Genomic DNA, 12,369 nt, shown 5'->3' with positions numbered 1-12,369 from the left:
TTGACTTTAAGGGGGATTTAATGGCTAATGGCAGTGCGAAAATCCGAACCGATATTTATATTTAAATGAGGTGCTTGGCCTCACACACACCCGTCACTTTCACCTTTACTGAACCGGGGCCTTCCTTGGGGTACGCGGGTCCCCTGGCATGATACACCTCTATATCCTGCTGTGTTGTGTCAAAGAGTTCCATGTCCAGGCGTGATGCAATTGCTGCAATACCAAGATAGATTTGGGCATATGCCAAACTTGGAGGTAATTGATCCATCAGCCATAATTTTTCGAACAGCTAAATTGAATAGAAGAGCTCTTACTTTATACCAATGCAGGCCCTACTACCCTTAGTAAAGCTGACCATGTACTTATCAAGATTGATGCCTTCCTGTGAAGCTTTAATCCACCTTTCTGGGTCGAAGATATGCGGGTTCGGGAACACTGATGGATCGTTATGCATTAGGTAGGATGACAGACTGACTGGGGTCTAACAGATGTTAACAGGAGTAGGTAGTCAAAATATAGAGATAACTTACCCCCGGTGGTATCGTATAACCCTTGTATTGTAGAGGTTCTTGGGTTGAAATTCTTGGAACGCGGACTACTAGACCGTATGAAAGCCGAAGGCCTTCTTGGACAACACCTTCCTACGAGCTACGTTAGCAATCCGACCACTAGGATAAGATAATAGTTATAAACTCACCATATAGGGTAATGCTTTAAGCTCTGCCGTAGTCCACTGATCAGCCGACTTCTTCCGGGAGTCCAATTCCTGCCGCAGCCTCAGTAGTAGCCTCTTGTTGTTGAGAAGGTGGAACATAGCAAAACAGATCACCCTAGAGCTAGTATCCATCCCAGCAAATATGATCGTTTCTCCCTCATCAAGAAGACGATCAAGTGTCCTCTCCTTAGCCGGCACACTGGAGTCTGTCAATGCACTCACAATCACCGACCTAGATCTCATCTTGGTCTCCTCTTTTGTATGGTTAGTACTATTGAGGTAACTCAGTATCATTTTCTTGTTGTTATTCCGCCCTTCTACAGCTAGAAGAAGTCTCCTATCGAGCAATCTGAGAATCCATAAAGGGAGATTCTTGATTGTCGTAGGGGGGAAAGGCAAAAACCGTGTGAGGTGGTAAAAATCAAATAATCCTGTCAGTGCATCTTTCAGGTCATATTTGAAGTCTTTGTTGTCCAGGAAGTTCGGATGCGACCCGTAGAAATGATACAAGATCACGTCGGCGGTGAAGGCGGCAGTAGCCCAAGTCAAATCAGCATGCACCCCTCGGCCGATAGTTTTTTCAAGGCTGGAGCATAGTGTATCAAGTCTCTCATTAATAAAAGGCTCCATATCCATGATGGCACGCTGGGAAAAGTAGGCACCTATAACTGCCCGGCGCCTACGGTGGAGATCATGGTCAATGGTAGAGAGAGAAGATTGAGGGAAAGTGTAGCCCGCTACACTCGATATTTCTTTATTGACTTTGCGGCCTCCTCCAGCGTAGACTGTGGAGTAGTATTCGGGATCATGAATATGTAGAGATTTGGAGTTGATGCGAATAATCGGGCCTTCAAAGGGACGTTTTAGTGATTATATCTCAAAATAATTATATGACTTGGTTAGTTTACCATATTTTTGATGCATCCTCTTAATTTCCCATAGATATTTGCCATCTTTGACGACATCGTAATAAAATTCGTAGAAGGACCCTATGGCTGCCAGTTTGGGTCCGGGGAATTTCCGCAGCGGGTGAAAGAAGAGGTCGTAAATACACCGAATAACAAAATAGCCTACCAAGGCAGTAAAGACAGCGCTGATGCTGGCCAGGACGGAGAGTCTTTCTAAGACCATGGTTATGGTCGCGCGCAGTAGCAAATAACTAGTTATAGGTAACTAGTTATAGAGGCTATCCGAGAAATATACCTGGAAATATCGAACTGATTGAATGATGGAATAAAACAGACGAAGGCATTCCTTCATGCAGCAAACCGGCCATACTATATAGCTGTCGAAATTGACAACACTATCCGTATTTTCTATCCGCATTGGCTAGAACAACGATAACGGCAAACCCACATCACGGAAGAAGACGCTACCAGCGCCCTCCGCACTGCGCATAAAATACTTAAATGTAATATTAATTCTCCATGAGTATCATAATGAGAAAAGGACATTTTAACACTGCCCAGGCCGCGTATTCATTGAAGCATAGGCCTTAATTTTCAGAAGGAAATATATACCCTGATAAGTTCAGTACTTTCTAGGCCATTCACCCTCCAATACCAGGCCCGTCGGCCATATTTGCAGATATCTTTCTCCATTTAAGTCGGTGAGCAAATGCGCTTAATTGTGGCAATGCCTTTCGCGCTATCAAAGACCCCGTCGCGCGACATCTCCAGCGGTTCCTCTGTAAGTGGGTAGTCGGATTTCTGTTGAACCGAACGGGCAAAACGGCTTCATGCCTCGTGAAACCACTGGTATGAAATGAGGTCGAGCTGTACCCTTAAAGTTTCTGTAGGCCTGGGCATCGTCCAAGACACTCCAGTCAACTAATGTTTAATAATATAGCAGAGATTATCGCGGATAGGGCTATCCATCTTTAGTCTTGGATAAAAGAGACAGTTTTTTGATATATGAAGCTCGAGGAAGTGGAAGCTCAAGGACATAAGAAGCAGTGATATTAAGGTAGGCGCCAAGGATTGGTCACGTGTTTATATGCCAAGATGCCGCGGCAACTCTTTCTTTTAACAACATTATGGACCATTATTACATTTCATTGTGTAGCAGTTCTTTTCATTCACTTCCAGTCCAATCCATCAGTAATATGGGGCAATTTCATGCAAAGCGGATAGTCGACAGGTATCCCATTTGTCGTTCTCCTCTGTTTGCGCTTTATTACATTTGGTCAACTTGAGTAGAGATCGTTTTCATCAAGTCAGAGGATATATTGTTTATATGGTGTTTCATATCATATTACAACGACTGATTTATGTGGCCTCGTCTTATAACTGTGCTTTGGCTCTGTTTGGCTTTAGGCAGTACCAGCCTCAAGTACCAACCCAAGCAGGGAGGCGGGTAACGCGGAGCGGGAGCTTTGATGCCAGCCAGGAGTCCCAGATATTGAACGACATTCAACTCCACATTTTAGAACCATTTATTTCAACTCTTTGTCCATCCCGGGAACTTGTCTCTTGGGCTGGGTAACTCTCTATCCAGCGGATAGTGGGCTCGTGTATCCCACCATTATTTTCTACCATGCTGCAAATCGACACATTCAAAAAGAATGACTAGTGGGGAAAATATCAAGAAAGATGTGGAGTTTTTTGATGATCAGAGTATCGACAGCGGTTTTAACTGTCGGATCCTTTTTCACTCAGTCTAGAGTGGAAACCATCCTAGCCGCGATTTGACAGTGACATCATTTCTAGGAGAGTGGTCTTTATGGATGTCCACTTCCTCTTCAACAAATTCTAATGCTTACGTGGGGCGATAGGTGGATGCGAGATAGCAAACTCATATCACGTAACTGTCGTACAAATTCTCCTAAGTTCGTGGGTAGTGTATACCCATTTACCAGCATGGAGGGATAAAATCCTCCAGCAAAAGACTTAGCTAGTATACCTTGCTTTATCGTACCCTTGAGATATTAACAAAGAAACTAGACACTAAAAATAGGCTTGAATTGGGATCCTAGAGACCCTTCTTATCCAGTGACCAAATTATTCGTGGCCAGCTCTGTGAACATAGCACTTGGTCTGGGAATTTCAAGAATTTGACACAAGAACGAGGAACATATCAGAGTGAAGCTATAAACAGTATTAAACAGTGTACGTTCGATATTGACAGCAAGTTTAAACTAGACAACTCTGGTGAAGAATAGCCCCGGTAATGAATAACTCCGGTGGTGTATTAACTCCGATGGTGACTTCTTGACCCCCACCAACTCGTAACCATTTACCACACCTCACCATCCATATATACACATAGTCAAGGGCAACCCATCCTTCACTCGGCAAGATAAAACTAAAAAATCTATAACCATGGCACCGGAAGCCAGCACTATCAGAATTGGCTATGTTCCTGGTATTTATGGCACCCCGCGATCTACCCCGCTAGAACTCCATCGCTCCATGAAGATACACAGTTGCTGACGGATAATCTACCATAAAGAACACTACCTGGCTCCTCTTCATCTCGCCGCCCGTAGTCCAGAGGCTTCTTCCTTGCCGTTCAAAATCTCGCTAACGCCCTTCCCTTCCGGAACCGGGCATATGATAACATCGTTACGGCAAAATGAAATAGACATCGCAATTGGCTTGACCGAAGGCTGGGTTGCCGGTCTAGTAGGCAAACCACAGCTAGAAAAGGGTGAGAAGGACGGTGGATATAAAATTGCTGGTCAATGGGTTGAAACTCCCTTGAGGTGGGCAATTGTGACTGGCCACGAACGGGGTGACATTCATAGTGTCAGCGACCTAAAGGGAGGACGGGTTGGAGTATCTCGCTTGGGGAGGTTCGTTTCTCCCGTATCGAAATAACATATATAAGCTACCTTCCGCTAATGAGGTTGTAGTGGCTCTCATATTATGTCCTTTGTTCTCGCCCAGCAGCAGAACTGGCCGTCCTCATCACCCCTTACTCCAGCCATCCTAGGGCCGTTCCCTTCCCTACGAGACGGAGTAACAGGCTACAACCCTCAAGAACCAGAGGCTCAACCGAACCCATCAGCAGATTTCTTCATGTGGGAGCAATTCACTACAAAGCCGTTCTTTGAGCCAACTCCGGCTTTTCCAACACCGCCCCTTAAAAAGATTGGAGAGATATTTACCCCATGGCCTTCATGGCAGATTGCAGCTTCAACCTCTACGTTCCCTTCACCGGAGTCAGATGCCCGACTCACACAGCTATTCGCCCTCCTAGATTCTGGTATTGCTGCTTTCCAAGCGGAGACAGATAAAGTTATTCAGCAGCTAGGAACCGGCGAGTTTGGCTGCACTTATTCAGAGTCCGACGCAAGGGAATGGCTCAGGGATGTCCGTTTTGTAAAAGGAAGCACAAGAGGAGTTGATAAAAATACGATTGAGAATGTAGTCAATGTGTTGAAGACTGCGGGTGTGGTTCCCCAAGACATCAGCAACGATGAAGCAGTGGAAAGAGTCGTCGGCATTCCAGCTAGCCAGTAAGGAGCTCAAAATAATGCAGACCCAGACCGCATAATATGTTTTATATTCCAGTCTTTAAATATCCATTTATTCCCAAGCGTGTATATATATTGAAAGGAATATCAAAATTATATTGAATTTGTGCTGTCCAAATTTTGAAATACGTACTATATATTAAGAAAGGGGATGTTTCCTCTTCTCCCTTACACCTTACAAAAGTCGTCTCCCATATATCATGAATATTCTTGTGCATTTTTCAAAGTTTTCTTATGCACCCTTCCAAATAACCTCTTAAACGCTGGATATCATCAGTTCTTGAAACCACTCCAACATAGCCATCTGGTCTCACAACTGCGAGTGCACCATCGGCTGGTTTTACGCCATATATTTCATAAGCGTCCTGAGGTTCATAGCCACTATAGAGTCTCATCTCTGACATTCGCTTTAACTCTTCAGGGAGGCAAGTCCATTCAAATGCGCGTGGAAGACGGGGGTGTATCACCACAGTTTCGATAATTGACGCTGGGAATAGCGGAAGAATAGTAGAGTAGATTGAACGCAAGGTCTGGGCAGAGATTCCATTAGGATCCAAGAGATCAGTCGAAGTTAAGCAGAGGATGCGGAAACGACCATTAGAGAGGAAGTCTGCTCGATTTGTTAGTAAAATATAATGCCCACTGTATATTGCATGGACAATTCCCATCACTTTGACTCACCGTCTTGCAAGTCTCGATCAAATCCATCCGCAAACCTCCTCACCTTCACGTTTAGTAATCGTCTTCCTGGCCTCAAAATTCCGTGAAAAAAGTTTGTACCGTGAATTGGATCTCCATGCGTATCAGGGAATGCTCTATTAACAATATTACTCTCGGGGTATTCAACTCCACAACCGCTAGCAAAAGAGATCGACTCTTCATATAGCTCCAGGTCCTGCTTTAACGTGGCTTCTGCATCCTTCTCTTCCCCGACCCTCACTCTTTTCGAGAATGCCGAAGAATACTCCTTATCGAAGTCAATTAGCTGCTGGGCGATTTTATAGCGCTCAAATTCGTATGTATCCAGTAGGGTGTTAGAGCCACCGATTTCAGCAGGATCTAGAGAAAGCCCTTGAACAGTGTAGGCAAGTTTCCAGGAAAGATTGTGAGCGTCCATCATAGATATATTCATACCTTGTCCCGCCTTATGGGTTATTAGTAGGTTGGACTTCACTTGACTAGAATATGCAGTGGACTAACCTTGGGGCTATGGGTATGGCAGGCTATATATTCTCATAATTAGCATACGGAACGGAATCTGGGGAACGATTAAAGCGAACCAACGTACAATCTCCTGTGAGGAAAATCCGGTTCATTCCCTTGGAGTCTTTGATAGTAAATCGATCCGCTACTCGCTGACCAATTTGATATACAGTCCACCAATCAATAACCCCTTCCACCTTAGCCTTGATATGATAGGGCTCAAATATTTTAGAGACTTGTTGGAAAATATCTTCCAACGTAATTTGACTCTTTCGAGACTTCCTGGTTGAGTCAGTACCATTTTGAGAAACAGGTCGGCTATCAGCTTCTGGTAGCTCCTGCACTGGCATCTGGACGTATAGACGTGTCAAATAATCACCGTTCACGGTCTGTTCGCGCGGAATTACCATGATAGTACCTTTATGGGAATGTATTCGACCAAATCTTCGAATGTCAGGGAAATTGGTATCAGCCACGAAATCTATCACTCCCCAGAAATCATCAATAGATTCTCCATTGAGATGAACGCCTATGCATTTCCGGACCGTTGAGTGTGCACCATCTGCTCCCACGAGAAATTTTGTCCGCACCGTGCGTGGTATTCCATCTGTTTCAACCGTCGCGACGACGGGAAAATCTGGGTCACCGAGTTCGTCAATCGATACGTTAACAAGCTTGCTGTTTCGTTGAATTCCTCTCTGAGAGTAATGGGACAAGTCCTCCTCAAAGATCTGCTCAATGATGCCTTGACTGATCGTAACCGCCCGCTGGTATCTCGCGGGACCTGTTATATTTTCAGTGATAGAAAATCTCTCTATAAATTGATCTTGAGATGGTTTCCAGATCGCCATCTCCCACAGCTGGCATCCATCCTGCAAGATCGTGTCCACCAAGCCCATAGTCTTCAGCACCTCCAGCGTCCGGGGCTGTAGCCCATCCGCTTGGCCACACCTTACCCTGCTCGGCTTCAAATCGATACATAGCAAAGACTGGTCACTCAGGCCATGGCGAGCAAGTAGTAATTCAAGCATGAACCCAGCCGGGCCAGCCTGTTCACCATTACGGTCATATCAGAACGCGACTATATGTATGTTTCCTGGAATGGGGAGCAACCTACACCGACAACGACGACCTCATACTTTTCATCCCTGCCGCCACCAATATGTTCAGGGGAGACACGAGGCAAAGGCGCACTGTAAGGCAATGCAACACGAGAGCTGTTCGACATCGCTGATCTTAACTACTTCGTGTACGCGCGAGTTGTATCGACGTAGAACTCGCTTCCAGTCCAACAACAAGTTGGGTGAAGAAGAACGCCCATGTCGACCCGTATAGCAGAGCATATATATACACCCCGCGCGCAGATCCCGTGGTTAAAATTGGGGCCGACGGTCTTTTCCTATCTTCCGTTTTTCCGTCGATATCGTGGCTCAAAATTAGGTCCATCCCGGAGGCTTCTACCAGCGGAATCTCCAAGCCTAATTCCTGGGGCCTGCTCCATCATCGTAGCGAGGACGAAATCAGATGTGGTTGAATCGTATAATGTATTAGTTGGTCGTTGCAGTTTGTCTATATTTCACATGTTATTCTAGAGGCTTTGGATTAGTTATACATATTCCAGTTGGGTTAAAAATCCTCGAGATAGACATGAATTAAAATATATTATATTTTATATAAATACATGAATGATGAGCTGGCTAAGTTCGAAAGGTATGCATAAATATGTGTGATGGCATCCAACCAAATGAACCTGCATCTAGAGGCCTTCTCTCTGAGGCGAGTGCTGGTGACGATGTCCTCGTCTACGATGTTTTTGACTATGCAGCTGCTGGCCTGTCATTTGCGTCCCCCGCTGATATACCTTTAAAGAATTGATAGACCAATATGTCTCTTCGAATGCGCCGGGGAAATTTTCAACGAACGTTTTACACTCCGACGTTATCGCAGAACACGGAGAATCTTCCCAAATCTCTGGCTTCCCAGCCCAGTCGCCGCAAAAGGTGATGTCGAATATGATTTGCATGTCTTTAAAGCTCTCGGTGAAGCTGCAGTTACCAGCGAAGCGAGCAACAGGCGTACCCCAGTTTGACGGATCCGGGTTTCCCTCCTGGATATCGCTTGGAATGCCGAGAATCAAAGGAAAAAACCAGATCTTGATATCTTCGGTGGTCCATTCGGTTGCGTAGACACCTCCTCCTGCGATGTTGAGGCCGCTGCTGTAACTTGCCGGATCATCTGCTTTGATGGTGCAGCCATTACCACCTTCAGGCGGAGGAGCGTTCTGATCGCAGTATGGTGTAGTCAGTCTTCCAGTGAACTCGGACTCCTTCGATATCGTGCAATTCTGGCCGGTATGAAGAGTCATCGTGTTGGAGAAATCGAGATTGATACCCTCGTAGATGTCGATTTCTCCACTGGTCGGCCAATTCGGTCCCAGCAACCAATATGCCGGCCAGCTTCCACACGCAGCCCCAGGAACATGCGCAAAGTCGATGATCCAGAGGCCCTGGTTATAGCTCTTCTTGCTCGTTATCCTCACGCTTGGTCGGCCATCGGGAGTAACGTTCTCGTGGTCAGCGCCCATCCGAACCACCTCTCTGCCATCATAAGACGATTCGATAGCAATTAAACCTGCAGATCGCGCTTCGTCCTCGCCCACATATTTGACAAATCCATGAGTGGGATCGCCGCCAGTGAAAAAGTCGAAATTGGAGAAAAATGTCGAGCCCTCGAAGTTATCGACTAGAGAGTACGAAGCAAGCGTACTCCCAACAAGGGAACAGGCCAGCAGTGACCGAGCAATCGCACCCATCTCAACACGAAAGAAGCGCGTAGCTAAAGCGTTAATTAGAAAATCAGTGTCAGAGCTGGCGTATTTCTATAATTTTCCTAGAAGAAATAAGTGGAAAAGATACTCCGTAGTCTACCCTGTTTAAACAAATTTAAATACAGAACTACGGAGTACTTCAAGTTAGCATAGCGACATTTCATCCTCTTTAAATGAGTAACTCTGAAAAAAGGGGTGAATGCAAATCACAGCCCTGTTCCTTGCAGCGCAGTAACTAGGGACGTTTGTTACTGGCTTGGCTTGCTGATCAGCCCGCTAATTGCATTGCTTATTTTTTTTTTTGCGTGATTCCTTGGATGTCCTCTTTTTGAGACGGATTTCTTAGATTATTAGTTTGAAGTGGTTCGTAAATGATTGATCAATCGACTATCTCTTCATCTGCTCGCCTTATTTTGTGCCCTATACGGGAATACCGACACGCACCAAGGTCACATAACCCGTTGGACCACAGGGGACAAAAAAATGAGTATTCTCCGTGCTGGTTCCTGGACATTCGGCGGAGCCGCTGTTGGGCCTGCGCATAGTGGCGGAGCTTGATCTCTTGCTGGAAAGGGTGGAGGCCTTGTTTCCTCTAGGAATGCCACGTCTTTTGTTTGTATTATCTTGCCAGTCCCAGGGATCCAAATTTTGTAGATTTGATCGTTACCGATATAGCCCACGAGACGTCCAATTTAGGCGCGGGGGTGCAGCTTTTGAGATTAGATACGATCGGGTCGTCCTTGTGGATATATGCGTATACCACATAGTCGAAGCACTGAAGATATGTAAGTGCGGGCTTCGACCCATATGCTTGTTCGTAAGGTGACTTGTGACTGTCAGCGTCGCTCGGTAGGCGATTTAAGATGTAGCATGCGGTCTCCGTCGCCCAAGGCTAGAGATCTTGGTAAATTAACGTTGTCGAGTATTTAATGTGAGTCGTATGGCGTTCGGAGACTCCGTTTAATTTGGGTGAGCGAAGTGGTGTTAATTGAACATTCGCGCCTTTGAGCTTTATCTACGTGAGATAGTGTTTGAATCCGGTGCCGTTATCACGCCGTATCTCACGGGTAGGCCTTCGCTGGACTTCGCTTAAAGTCCAGGAACTGGCACAGAGAACGCAGGGAACGATTGAACAAGCCCCCGAGGGGGTAGTGCCGGTCCCGATACACCAACACAAGGCTCATCACCCGTTGGACCACAAGGGATAAAAATGTATAGTGTCCAATGGGAACTATTGGCTAGTTATAGGAACGAGTTGTACCCAACACACAGAGAATCTGAGGGATTGCTGTTTTAAGGGCGGTTAGGATGTCGTTACTAAGCAAGGGCGCTTAACTACAAAGTTTCTCCGAGCTGCGTTCCAAGGTTTATTTAAACCTTAAAACTTAGTTACTAAGGCTGCTTATTTCCAATCATCCGATCTAGTTACCAGGCACATCTTCTGGCTTGAATCTATTATCTGACGAATACCGATCATCTATTTGGTTATTCTATACAATGATGTAAATACATTCTCCCTGAAATTTGAGGCAAAGTTGACTAACTATATTGTATTAGACAACGTATAGCATGAGACCGAGGATACCCCAGGCTATACCAGCATGAAATAAGTCATGTATAAACAGTTAGCCTTATATATCCATAGAAGGGTATGGAGAACAATTTATGAATCTCGCACGTTCCTAAGATGTCATCCTTGCTTCCCCTTTACGACCTTAAAGCTGGATTTTATATAGTGACGGAAGCGCGCTTTATTTTATCCGATCTCGGAGCGGACTAAAGTATATCCGTAAAGAAATCCAAGTTGAGCCCATCAAACCTCCAGCTTTGATGAAAGCGAACGAACGAGGAGATTGACAGCAATTCGAGCGTTATGGCTGCAGCTCAGAGATATTTGACTCCCCTCTCGAGGGGGGTTCTATCAGCGTCCCTTCGACCACAGGTTGCAAGTCCTTCGTTCATATGTCCTCTCCAGCAGCAATACCGATACGCATCGAAAACGGCGAGGTCAAAGGATGGCAAGCCCAAAAAGAAGAAGCCGATGTATACGCAGTATGATACGAGAGATGCGATCCAATTCACCCTGTGTGATGCCATGAGGTACGTACTATCAGAAGGGGGCAATCGCAAATTCTGCGAACCAGCTATTGCTCTCCCTAGACTTATTTTTCATGCTAATTTGAATGATTTCAATCAGATACCTTCGCGCCTACGAAGCTGGCCGAAGCACAACATCAGTGAAATATGAAGTTCACATAAAACTGCGCACGAAACGAGATGGTACGGTGATTCGAAACCAGATCCGCCTTCCACACGCAGTCCGATCCGATCTACGAGTTTGCGTAATAACTACGCCAGACTCCCGTGCCGCAAAGGAAGCCAAAGCTGCCGGTGCAGATATCGTCGGCGAAGATGAAGTTTTTGAAGCTATAAAGGCCGGAAAAATCGACTTCGACGTCTGCATCTGCCACACGACCAGTTTAGCGAACATGAATAAGGCAGGACTTGGCCGAATTTTGGGTCCCAAAGGATTGATGCCCAGTACGAAGATGGGTACTGTTGTCGACAACGTTGCTGTCACGGTGCGAAATATGCGTGCCGGTAGCGTTTACAGAGAACGATCTGGTGTCGTCAAGTTGGCAATTGGTCAATTGGGATTCTCTCCCGAGGAGCTCAGGACTAACTTGAGTGCTTTCATCGCTGCGCTCAAGAAAGATGCAGCAGCAATATCGCATCAGATATCCAAGGATATCGCGGAAGTTGTGAGTTATCCCACATATTGGCTTTCATATAGATCTTCTATCGGCGAGGCCTTAACTAACAGACACTTTAGGTATTGAGCACGACCAATGGCCCTGGCTTCAGTCTGAACGGCGACTTCAAGAGCGAATCTTCTCCACCTACGCATGAATTGACGGGCTGTTAGATTTAGCGGAACAAAGCTGTAAATTAGTCTGTATATCTATTTTGGCGTTTCATAGAAATAATTCCTCGTTAAAAAAAATTACCCTTCGCTCCCAAACTCCAAGAGATTCACTCCAAAATGCATAGGCGCCGGCAGGTTCTAACGCCAGCTAGGACTCAAGCCTTTTCAGGCACAATAAGCCTTCTTCACGATGCCCAATCGAGTCATACAGGCGTAATATC

General features: G+C 45.7%; 5 protein-coding genes across 5 annotated transcripts; 2 read left to right on the top strand and 3 right to left on the bottom strand.

The window, feature by feature from the left end:
• Positions 1-61: 61 nt before the first annotated feature.
• GIQ15_06480 (uncharacterized protein) lies at positions 62-1,846 on the bottom strand (the record flags this gene model as incomplete). Its single annotated transcript, XM_033553897.1, has 5 exons — positions 62-289; positions 356-481; positions 531-641; positions 698-1,563; positions 1,624-1,846. 5 exons carry the CDS (start codon positions 1,844-1,846, stop codon positions 62-64), a joined length of 1,554 nt encoding a protein of 517 aa, XP_033403412.1.
• A 2,420-nt stretch (positions 1,847-4,266) lies between these two features.
• On the top strand, positions 4,267-5,178 carry GIQ15_06479 (uncharacterized protein; the record flags this gene model as incomplete). Its single annotated transcript, XM_033553896.1, has 2 exons — positions 4,267-4,508; positions 4,569-5,178. The coding sequence occupies 2 exons, from the start codon at positions 4,267-4,269 to the stop codon at positions 5,176-5,178; spliced, it is 852 nt and encodes a 283-aa protein (XP_033403411.1).
• A 681-nt stretch (positions 5,179-5,859) lies between these two features.
• Positions 5,860-7,623, bottom strand: GIQ15_06478 (FAD binding domain-containing protein; the record flags this gene model as incomplete). Its single annotated transcript, XM_033553895.1, has 4 exons — positions 5,860-6,336; positions 6,393-6,415; positions 6,481-7,444; positions 7,513-7,623. 4 exons carry the CDS (start codon positions 7,621-7,623, stop codon positions 5,860-5,862), a joined length of 1,575 nt encoding a protein of 524 aa, XP_033403410.1.
• A 528-nt stretch (positions 7,624-8,151) lies between these two features.
• On the bottom strand, positions 8,152-9,207 carry GIQ15_06477 (1,3(4)-beta-glucanase; the record flags this gene model as incomplete). The annotated part of the gene is made up of 1 exon (XM_033553894.1): positions 8,152-9,207. The coding sequence occupies one exon, from the start codon at positions 9,205-9,207 to the stop codon at positions 8,152-8,154; it is 1,056 nt and encodes a 351-aa protein (XP_033403409.1).
• Positions 9,208-11,095: 1,888 nt separating this feature from the next.
• GIQ15_06476 (mitochondrial 54S ribosomal protein MRPL1) lies at positions 11,096-12,148 on the top strand (the record flags this gene model as incomplete). The annotated part of the gene is made up of 3 exons (XM_033553893.1): positions 11,096-11,322; positions 11,420-11,984; positions 12,056-12,148. The coding sequence occupies 3 exons, from the start codon at positions 11,096-11,098 to the stop codon at positions 12,146-12,148; spliced, it is 885 nt and encodes a 294-aa protein (XP_033403408.1).
• Positions 12,149-12,369: the final 221 nt, after the last annotated feature.

The sequence above is a fragment of the Arthroderma uncinatum genome (genome assembly GCF_011692745.1).
Source record: "Arthroderma uncinatum strain CBS 119779 chromosome Unknown scaffold5, whole genome shotgun sequence".
Taxonomy (NCBI): Eukaryota; Fungi; Ascomycota; class Eurotiomycetes; order Onygenales; family Arthrodermataceae; genus Arthroderma; species Arthroderma uncinatum.
This window is presented reverse-complemented; position numbering and strand designations above follow the sequence as displayed.